The 11,259-nt window shown below is 47.0% G+C and overlaps 1 protein-coding gene and 1 long non-coding RNA gene across 4 annotated transcripts in view; both read right to left on the minus strand.

Annotated features, from left to right (window-relative positions):
• Nucleotides 1-5,235, minus strand: part of pcdh18a (protocadherin 18a) — a 7,731-nt gene extending 2,496 nt beyond the window's left edge. For 2 of the 3 annotated variants that reach the window (XM_034860323.1, XM_034860312.1), the window contains exons 1-3: nt 2,165-5,235; nt 1,355-1,443; nt 520-692 (exon numbers count right to left, since the gene is read on the minus strand). In XM_034860323.1, coding sequence (XP_034716214.1) covers nt 520-692; nt 1,355-1,443; nt 2,165-4,654 — 2,752 coding nt within the window. In that variant the 5' untranslated portion in view covers nt 4,655-5,235. The remainder of the gene's footprint in view (nt 1-519; nt 693-1,354; nt 1,444-2,164) is intronic. The other variant, XM_034860334.1, reaches the window with a different exon arrangement.
• LOC117936915 overlaps nt 1-11,259 on the minus strand; it is a 672,281-nt gene that overhangs the window by 497,547 nt on the left and 163,475 nt on the right. The gene's annotated exons all lie outside the window — the stretch shown is intronic.

Genomic DNA, 11,259 nt, shown 5'->3' on the forward strand with positions numbered 1-11,259 from the left:
TAACGCACACACGCACACACACACACACACGGACACGCACACACACACACACACACACGCACACACACACGGTGACACAAATAGCCAGACACACTGTAACCTCCCTCAGCGTGATAACGAGCGTGGAAATGAGGGCTGTGTGGAAGAATGGGGCCGAGTACAATGGGGATTGTGTTGGCAACAGGGTGAATGGAGTCGCTGTATAGGCAGGTGTACGGACCAATAATGGGCTTAGGCCTGACATTGTCCATGGTGCTGAAATGTGTCATGCAGTTGGTACATTAGGTGTGGTCTGGGGCAAGGTAGTTCAGGTTAATTTGCTGCTAGTGCTTTTTTCTCTCGCAGAATCAGAAATAAAAACATCTTATTTCAAACAGGTCAGGAACAACAAATAATCAAACTGAGACCAAATCCACCGCAAAGTAGGACTACACGACTTTTGCATGATGGGATTAGAGCATGTGAGGTGTGCGACTGAGCCGAGACAATTAGAAAAAGGTTCCATCATCAGTAGCTCACCTGGGTGGAGTCGATGGTGCATTTCGAGGTGTATCAGGTCAGAAAAGCCCTCCCCCAGCAGCAGCCTGTCCACGGGGGATTCCCGACCCATGTCACAGTCACTGTCCCCCGCCTCGCTGTCCCCACGGCCACTGTCCTTCAGGCTGAACTTGTCCATGTCTTGTAATGCATACCTGAGGACGACAAGAAGGAAAGGATGACAAACCCATAATAGGTATCACTCTGTATCTTTAAAAAACAACGTTCCACGTTCACATTTTGCAAATAAAGGCTGAATGCATTGTGTTTTTTGCCGACTGAATCCATCTGTCCTTATGAGGAGGGAGACCAATGAGCAAATAAATCCATCATATAATGCTTAAGCTGCTTCAGGAATCTGTCAAATCTTGAGACAAGCCTCGGGCCCATGAATCTTACTTGCAGGTAGATCCCCTCAATAAATCTTTCGCAACAGCCACAAGGGGCATCAATAAATCTGTCATCCATAGACCATACAGGGACATTATGATCAAAGTAATGATGGATGCACACTTTGCAACGTGAGCCCCAAAGGTTGTTTTATTTTAGGAAATTGTTGTGACATTCAGAATAATGAGTTGCATATCTTTGAATTGAATGGCATTGGTATGATAACAACTGGAATATGAACAAAATTATATACATTTACACGCCATCAAAACCATGATCTACACGAAACTGAGCAACTGACAGGCAAAACCGCACAACAGGTTGTTGGAACATATGATACACAATGAAAAACAAGTGGTTTAAAAAGTCAACTAAAGATTATCTTTTTTTTAGGGGGGGGGGGGACTGAGGGATAAGGGTGAATTACCTGTAGCTGCGGGAGTATTTGTTGCCACGGAAACTGGGTCTGGGCTGGTACTGGCCCTGATGGAGCATGGACAGAAGCTGTGAGACTTGCTACATCCAAAAAAAAATAACAAAACAAACAAAATAAAACAAAAAGAAACAGAAAAGGGTGGATGAATAACAGATGGGAAATTGAAGAGAGGAGGAAAAAAAAGAGAGACAACACAGAAGACAAAATAATGGATGAGTAAACACAAAATGGATGATGGAGAGGCTGCTGAAAATGAATGAGACAAAATGGATGGTGTTAAAACAAAATGAAAAGGGTGTGTGTGTGTGTGTGTGGAGGAGGAGGGGGGGGTCTAGATGAATTTGGAGACATATGGCTGAGGGTTAAGCCGTGGTTATGATGGCGGTAATGATGACAGGGTGTAAACAAGGTAAAGACAAAGACACATCTATAATCATCAACAGTTTTAATGAGAGTCGGTTTGAACTACAGGGCAGTGTTGATTAAGTCACTGTCACACATGGAGATGAGTTAATTTGCTCAAACAGAGACAGACATGTGAGGATGAGAAGGCTGGTGCGTGTGTGTGTGTGTGGGTGTGTGTGTGTGTGTGAGAGAAAGAGTATGTGTGTGAGACAGAGAATGTGTGTGTGAGAGAGAGAGAATGTGTGTGTGAGAGAGAATTTGGAAAGGGGCTGAGGGACCAAATATGAAATTTCTGAGAATAATTTACTTCTGTGTGTGTGTCTGTGTGTGTGTGTGTGTGTGTGTGTGTGTGTGTTTGTGTGTGTGAGAGAGAGTGTGTGCTTGCTCAGTGCTCACCTCCACTGGTGGAGTTGCGTGTGCCAATTCCAGGGCAAAGCTCTCTGGAATGTGATTGGACGAGATGGTCACTAGGCTGTTTAGTGACTGGCGGCTGTGGTGATTCTGCTGGCTCCCCATCTGGGCTCTGTCCATGGGGGGCGTGGTCGAAGGTGAGCGATGGTGAGCTCTGATTGGCAGGGTGCCGTTCACAGTGGGAACCAGGGTGATATCACCTTTGTGGATTTGGCGCGACGGCTTCTTGGGATGGTGCTGATGGGTGGATTCTGCTACCCGGCAGTTGTAGGAATGCCTCGTCTCCTTCTTCTCGCGGTTACAGCGAGCGGCAAACACCACCATGATGACCAGGAGCATGGTGCAGATTGCGCCCAGGGAGATTATGATAATCAGGGATGCATCGAGGGAAGACTCCCCCTGGTCCATCACCTGGACGTGGTTCTCCATGTTCTCATAGAGGGTGATTTTCAGCGCCGCCTTAGCACTGAGGCTCTCCCTTCCCTGATCCCTGACCACAACTGTCAACTCTACGTGCTCATGGGGGAAGTTTGCCAAGCTGGCGTTGGCGTGGATTTCACACGTTCTCGGGTCAATGATGAAGAAGCCCTCGTCGTTGCCACTGACGATGGAGCAGATGAGCTCGGCGTTGACCCCCGTGTCGCGATCTGTCGCCCTGATCGCCGTCACTAAGTGTCCGGCGTCTGTGAACTTCGACACAGGCACATCAGCGGTGAAGTTCCACAGCTGGGGGACCACGATGACCGGGGGGTTGTCGTTCTCATCCAGAATGTTCAGGATAACGGTGACGTTGCTGACCAGCGGCGGTTTCCCTGCGTCTTTGGCCTGCACAACAAAGGAGATGCGGCTAACATCCTCTCGATCGAACGTACGCAGAGCGTAGATGGCGCCATTGGACGGGTCAATGGTGACGTAGGTGGAGATGGAGCTGCCGTGAACAGAGTTCTCCAAGATGGAGTAGCTCACCTGCCCATTGGCGTCCAGATCAGGGTCAGTGGCCAAGATGGACGTCAGGTACGCCCCGGGGGCATTGTTCTCAGATTTGAAGATCTCATATTGCCCCTTCTCAAAACGGGGTGGGTTGTCGTTTTCATCGGTGACATGCACGGTGAAATGTTTGACAGTAGAGAGACTAGGGGTCCCGCGGTCCTCAGCCACCACCGTTAAACTAAACTCTGACCTCTTCTCTCGGTCCAGAGATATGTTGGTCAAAATCATGTAGTTGTTCTCATAGGACTTCTGCAGTTTGAAATATCCCTGCCCGTGAAGTTTACACTGTACCTCTCCGTTTAACCCGGAGTCCAAGTCCTCCACCCTCACCAAAGCTACAAAGGTGTCCAAAGGGGATGCCTCGGATATATAGGCTGCATCCCCATTGCCCTGAGAGGACATGAGATTGATGCTGATGTCCGGTTTATTGTCGTTCACGTCTCCCACTTTGACCAGGATCTTGCAGTGGGCCGGCATCGAGTTGGGACCCATATCCTGCGCTTGGACATCAATGTCATAAGAGTTCACGGCCTCATAGTCCACACGCCTGATGAGGGTCAGGCGGCCGCTGTCTGGGTTAATCTTGAATGTCTCCATGATTTTGGGGGACACGTGACTGCTGAAGGAGTACACTATTTTGGCGTTGGTGCCGTCATCGGCGTCAGTGGCGTTTAAGTCCATGAGCAGAGTGCCAACAGGTGCATTTTCTGGGAGATTAATGACATATGATGACTTGTCAAAAACGGGGCTGTTGTCGTTTGAGTCGGCAACACTGATTTTGAGGAGGGTCGACCCCGTTCTCGGGGGAACGCCCCTGTCAGAGGCCGTGTACTGAAGTTCATAACCGGAGCGCACCTCCCGGTCCAGCTCCCTGAGGACCACCAGCTCTGCATATTTGACCCCGTCCGTCCTGGACTGGATGTCAATCTTGAAGAAGTTGTTGGGCTCTAAGGCATACGTGTAGAGTGAGTTCTCCCCGACATCGGGGTCTGTGGCGCTGTCCAGGGGAATGCGCGCTCCCACGGCCGCGCTCTCGGAGATCTCAATGGGGATGACGGTGCGGGCGAACTGGGGCGCGTTGTCGTTGATGTCCAACACTTCCACTTCGATGTGAAACAGCTGCAGGTGCTCAGTGGGGAGCGTCAGCACGTCGAATTGAATGGAACAGTTGAGGTTCTTTTCGCAGAGTTTCTCGCGGTCGATTTTGGTCCTGATGCTGATTTCTCCGTCCTGCTCGCGCACCGTGAAGAAAGACGAGCTCGCTCTTTGCATAGCTCTGAAGCGGAGCGACACTGAGCTCGGAAGTTTAGCCAGAACGTCCGCGACATCGTCTTTCAAACGGGCAATAACGGTGCCGACCTTCTGCTCCTCGTGAACCTGATATTTCACTGTCTTTCCGGCGACGTGTTGGGTTGCCAGTGCCAAAACAGCCACAACTTTCCACATTCTTGCCAGAAATAGTCCTTTCATTTTTCCTGGTTGCATTTTTTTGTGGAAGCCAAAAACACGGTCCACAAAAATAGATCCAAAAAGCAGAACAGGTCAATTTCCGTTTTTAAATCACTAAATGCTGTGCTCCTTCAATCAGCAGCTGCATGTCTCTCTCCGCGCAAAGAGGAGGAGAAAAAAAACATTAGAATGTCAAAAATGTAAGCTCGCTCAAGTTGTTCTAATTTCCATTAAAAAAAACATCCAAATGTGTGTCTATCTGTCTCTCTCTATATGTGTGCGGGAGAAACGTCTGAATGCCTGTGACATCTGTGCGCCTTTCTCCCTCTCTTCCCTGCGTATGGTCTGTGCGCCGTGCGCTCTCCTTCGCTCCCTCTCTCCGTTTGAGCTGCCTCTGCACACAGACTTACCCAAAATAACCCGCCTCAAATCAACTAGTTGTACAGCCACGGCCCCCCTATCCACATCCCGGGAAAGAAAAACGCTTCTTAAATCAAAAGCTGGCTGGTGGCCACTCAAACTCCAGAGGAGAGGAGAAGGCGGCGCAAGAGGGGAGGAAAAAGAGAAAGTGGGGGATAAAAAGAAACCCCGCCCTGTGGGGTAAACTCGCCCCACTTTTCAGAGTAACGACCATGCCCCTACAATGGACAGGGGAGAAAATAAACTCCAGAAGAAAACATTAATTCAAAAAGCTTACCCTGCCGTTTTTCATTGCTGTAAAACCACAGGAAGGTTTACGAGTTCTTCGCTTCGGGTCTGTTCTCCCCAGACAGCATGGAGACACACAGAGTCTAAATTCTCATTAGAAAAGACAAATGTATAGTCACTTCAATCACCAGCTTTGTCACACTCCATCTCTAAAGCCTCGATAGGCACACTTTATAACCAGCTGTCACCGCTCACTTCTACTATCGGTGACTGACGCACTGGATGCCTTGGCATGTGCATGCATGCCATGTGCGTTTACTGTGTCTAGTCCTTTTTACGCTCTTTTAAAGTGGCAGATGAATTCCCTCTACTACATACACGGGCACTTTGCGCTAGATGATTTGAGTGCAATATGTATTTTTTTTTACCTTGTGTCTCATCTGTGTGTGTCTGGCTGCGAGTAGCCTACAAGCCGGGTAAGCTGTGTGGCGAATCGCGCTGAAAGGGAGCCGTACTCTAATGAATGCCTTTAAAGAGTTTGTCACGCGGAGGAACCGAGCAAAAATCTGTTTAACATCACTTCAAACTCGCCCCAGGATGAGTTTTTTTTTTTTTGATAAGGAGCGCATGCAACATCCAAAACACCTCGGACAGGCATTTATTTTAGTTTGCCATAAAATAGTCTCATTTATGTAAATGCGCAAGCACAGAGTGAAACAGAGCCATGAATATAAATCGGAGAGAGAGAGAGAGAGAGACATAAGGTTTAACGAATGTGCACAACTGGGACCGTGCATTCTGGAGACCATCTGGCACGGTTTGTTTGGCACCGGGACCCGGCGACCAAACAAGACTCCGGCGGAGCCCCGAACCCAACGCAACTGTAAGGAAGAGTTGTCACGGGGGATTGGACAGTACTAAGCTTTCCAACATCCATTCACACATTGCGCGCGCGTGCATGAGGCTGCGGTCATCTTATGTGTGCGTCAGAAAGATAAAGAGGTAAATAAATAGGCCCTCAACTAATAGGGAGCTCAGTTACTGCAATCATTAATGAATAAGGTTCATACATATTCAAATCAGACAGTAGAAGTTGAAGATGAGACTGCAGGTGACCATCTGGAGCCCCCAAAATACACGGTCTCCTTTCCTTTCTCCTGGACAACTTTCTGAATATTTTTTTATGACCATAATTAACCTTAAGGAATAGATAGACACATAATCTGCTAAACAAATGAATAAGTTACCACCAGCTGCTACCAACTCTCTGCATGATTACTATAAAAATCATCTCAGGGCATGATGATGTTATTATTTTAACCAGGTGGGCTGATCTTTTAAGCATCTGCACAGACGCGTCTGACACTTTTTTGCGCGTTTGTCTGAAAACAAAAGCTTATTAAATATTCCAAACGTGCAGGGACACCAACCAGAAGCTGTTTTTCCCCCTTTTTTTTAAACCAGGGCCTTAAATTGGCGGAAAACCTTTATTCCCACTCCCATTGTCTATTCATGGCCTGAGCCATGTCTGCAAAATGTTTGCATTCACTCCTCTTTTGCACATCTTTCACCATAGTGCGCTTGGTAGGCTATTTAAACAGGTTTGATACGGGCGCCCAACATTTCCATAGCCCCAATGCTTACAATGCAGTAATGCAATTACTTCATGCGTCCCAGAGAAGCTAATCACATTTGGAGAACAAAGTCAGCTCCGGAGTTTATGGAAGAAGGGAGCAAAAGAAAGAGATGGAGTTGGAGGGGGTGGTCGGTGGGGGTGCGCTGGGGTCTTAAACACTGCGCAGAATGAAAACAATTAATGTATAGAGGAGGTATAATCTAAGTAAAAAGCAGATGGAGACTTAATACATTTAGGCACGCTACATAACCAGAGGAGCCGAACAAACATGGCCCTTTTGAGTGCATGAATAATTGGGCCAACAATATGCATCTTCTGCAGCTGGAGCAAAAGACGCCATGTCTCTTGGATTTAGTACGTTTTCCGTTTCCCCGGCAGCTCCCCAAACATATTTCTTTTATTGACCAATAGGTAGCTCTGAAGCCCAAATCAATGGTTCCACAAATGCATGACAATCAGCATTAAACGCAGGAACAGCTCAAACGCCTGGGTGCACTTCTGCTCATTATTGCCTCCGTGTGTCTGGGCCTTGTAGCCACAAAGTGATAGTGTGAATTAAACGTCTCGTCAACATTCATGGCGATCTTCGCAATATCCTCGCTTCCTCCCCCAAGTCAGTAGGAGCAGAAGGTGGAGCGGCCATAGAAATGTGCCTCTAGACCCCTGGTTCAGATTAGAGTCAAGAGGAATGTGTGTGTGTGTGTGTGCGTGTGTTTGTGTGTGTGTGTGTGTGTGTGTGTGTGTGTGATGCTGGTTGTAAAGGCACGCGAGCATCTGTCGCCTCGTCTGCCTGCTCATTGTCACTTATTCAATTAGCAGCGATTTGGTGGATTCCATTCCAGAGGGGAGGTGCAGGACCACAGACAGGGACTGGGAGTTTGCTTTCACTGCTGACCCCCCCTCCCTCCCCACACACACACACATTGGGCCTACCACCCCCATCACAGCAATGATTGTTATTCATCCGAGTATCTTCTTTGCTCTCCCCCTTTTCCTTTGCTTTCATTAGGGCTCCATGGAGCTTTAGTACTTTATGACTGGTTGGCCACCATTGTGCGTGTTTATCTGTGCGAGCAGACAAGAAAGAGTGTGCTGCCTTGTTCTTGCTCACAGTGCATGTGGTGATCACATTCTGAGAGCAGCATATTGCAAGCGATGTCAACAGTTGCGCGACAAATTTATAGCCCCGGCAGAAGTATGGGGCAGAGAAAGAATGGGTCTGGCCACCTTTAAAGTGGCCGCATTACTGCACTGCTCTGCACAGAGCCAATGAAAAGAACAGGCTGTTATTACTTTTTTTGTACAGACTTTACTGACTTATGCGGGAGGAAAGGTGTATAAAATATTCATACCTTTCCTCTGCTGGGCCAATACAAAGTGTCATTTTAACTCAGTCATGGATATACTGTATGGTTGACCAATACATTTGCTATTCTATTCCATTCTACCGAGGACCGTGGTGACTGGACGACGGTGAACCGTCACTCAGTGCTTCGCTTTGAGTTTTGGCATTTGAATTTAACCCTGTAGAACAGGCATTTTCCCTGTATTGTCAAATCAAAGGCAAAAGTCCAATTCTATTCTATTCCACTTTATGATATTCTATTCTGCTGTCGTTCTTTTTGGCATGGTGACTCGTGTTTGTTTGCCTGACATGCAGGAGCAGTTTGGGTGTCTAATCATCCAGTCATTCTTTCCTTGGCCTCATTCTCTCTCTCTGATTCATACCTAGCTGACTTTAAGTGTACACACACACTAGCATGCAGGAGCACACACACACTCACACACACACACTTTATGTGACTGAATGGCACTGACAGCGAGGTGCGTTGCCCCACCAAGACATGGCACAGAGAAACACAAAGGCTTCACACACAATCAGCACCACAGCACTCAGGAGTGAGCCTCTCTCCCTCTCCGTGTCTCTATGTAAGTAAGGCTCAGCTTCACATTTAAAAAGCAACAGTACTAGTTTCTTTTAATCACTTGTTTACTTTCTCTTTCATACCTGAAACAATATACCAGTTCATTGCAATGGTTTTCTTTTTGTGGTGACTGCTGCTACATTTTGCCCGTTATAACATTGTACTTGGTAGAGTGCTTCAGAGATCCAGAAAGATAGTGAATATGCCAAGTCAGGTAAAGATTTGTCTGACTTTGCACAAATGGTCGCTTATTGCACAGGAAATCTGTGTTCACACAACTACAGCGAGTAAGCTAAGGGGGTTGGTTTAAAACCTAATTGATCATCTAACTTTTAGTGATTTCACCGTGTTCCCAGATCTCATATATTAACTTGGTGAGTACAATGCAATTATAACTGAGAGGAATTTAGAGCCAAGTCTACGAAAGTAAACTCTAAGTTGCAATGAACTAAAATATGAAAAATAAGAGGAAACACGCTTATTTGCATTCTTGCCAACAGTTGGATGAGAACATTGACAGCACTGTGATGAGACAGGGGAAGGCGTTGGGCTTAGTTTAGCTTAGTCTCGTTTAGCTTAGCATAAAGATTGAAAACAAGGGGAAACAGCTAGCCTGGCTCTATCCAAAGGTAATAAAAAAAATGCACCTCTAAATCCCTGGAGTCTCCTCTGGTTGCCCGGTGACAGCATGTCGATGACAAGACAAAAAACACTCAAGCGTTTCATTTTTACCTTTCAGTTTTTGTACAGATTAAACACACGTGTTGCGTGCATCTGACAAACCTGTGCCAACACCTCCACATCCATCTACGGTTATCACACTTTCTTATTTTTATGTTATGTAACCTTTATTTATTTAGTGGAGGATCTTTGAGAGGCAGCCTCTCTTTTGCAGGACCGCCCTGATCACATTCACACAGTTCCACAGACCTGGAAGCTTCCCAGTGCAACCACAGGCTGATCTGCTGCCACTGAGCAGCTCCACTGGAGCAGGTGGAGGTTGAGGGCCTTGCTCAAGGGCACCTTAGTGGTGGAAATGAAAGAGAGACTCTTTCCCCACCCAGATTTTATCCTGGTGGTCTGGGGGGATTGAACCCACGACCTCCCGGCCACAAGCCAAGACTCCTGTGCTGGTTTTAGCTTTCTCCAAATGACTATTCATTTAATGTTTATGCAATGTCCAACAACCTATTAAGACACTGTCTAATATCTGCAGACATGGGTGCCAGTTGGATGCTTCTTAACATTTCCTTCACTCTCAAATTGATCATTTTTGGAGATAAGCAAGCCTTTATAAAAAATTAGATTGCAATTCAGCTAGGAAATATGAATAGCAAATTAATATTTATTAGGAAGGCACTTGAGAGCCCTGAGCTCCATATCCTTTCACTAACGCCTTGCAGGAGTCACCTTGAATTAATGGAGAAAACAAAGTTAGGGCCTATTAGTCTGAAGGAGCCAATGCCATCGCATGTAAGACACAACCACCAGTGCCTGTGTGTGTGTGTGTATGTGGGTGTGTGTGTGTGTGTGTGCACCGCCTCGTGTCGATGGCGGCGAGCACGTGTTTGTCTTTGATTGACATGTTGCTGATTTGTTGGGGACGGCCTTTCCCCGATACGATGGCTGTCTACAGCTGATGACTGGCAGCTAATTTGTGGTCCTGAGATTAGTGTTTTAGAAAAGGAACTCTTTGGGAGACGTGCCACGTCCAAACTGAATTGGTCCCGTTTGGTGCTCTCTCTTTGACAGAGCATGTGTGTCAAGCCTGTAATGAGGACATGCCAGGACTCTTTCACATGAAGACGGGCGTCATCCCGGAGATATCCCCGCAGAGACAGCTGCTTTTTGGAACATGTGCAATATCTTTCAGAGCATTTGCACTGAAAACTGCCAGAAAATCACTTTTGATTACTGCATGGACAGAAGTCGTTTTTCTTTTTTTCCAGCAGTGTGGTTTGATTGGGAACTGGTAATGAGGTGGAGGTCATGTGCGCGCTGCCGCGGACTCGATGAGAAATCACCGAGTGTTTGCGAGCGTCGTGTTTGAATTAGGAAATGCTAGCTTGTTAAGTTACAGTCTTAAAGACGTAGAACAAATAGTGACATGAGCCGCAGCGCACACAGTCTAATTCAAACCAGAAGCTCACACACACACAGTCCAGAGACTTGCTGGCACACACCACACTCTGATGGGTGTGGGTTCATATAGGAGGAAACCAGGAACAGGGAAAGTGCCTGGTCTGTGTAACACAAAGCCCCCGTTGTTTCCCCTGCGCACACATCCTCACAACTTGGATTGATTAGAGGTAAGAACATGAGCTGTACTAACACAGACCTATACTTAGACTGCTCTGTTTAAAGCCCAGACATCCATAAAAGCTGTCCGTGTGTGTTCTCGGGTAAGTGTGCGTGTGTTTGTGCACGCGTGC

Source organism: Etheostoma cragini, chromosome 2 (assembly GCF_013103735.1).
Source record: "Etheostoma cragini isolate CJK2018 chromosome 2, CSU_Ecrag_1.0, whole genome shotgun sequence".
NCBI lineage: Eukaryota > Metazoa > Chordata > Actinopteri > Perciformes > Percidae > Etheostoma > Etheostoma cragini.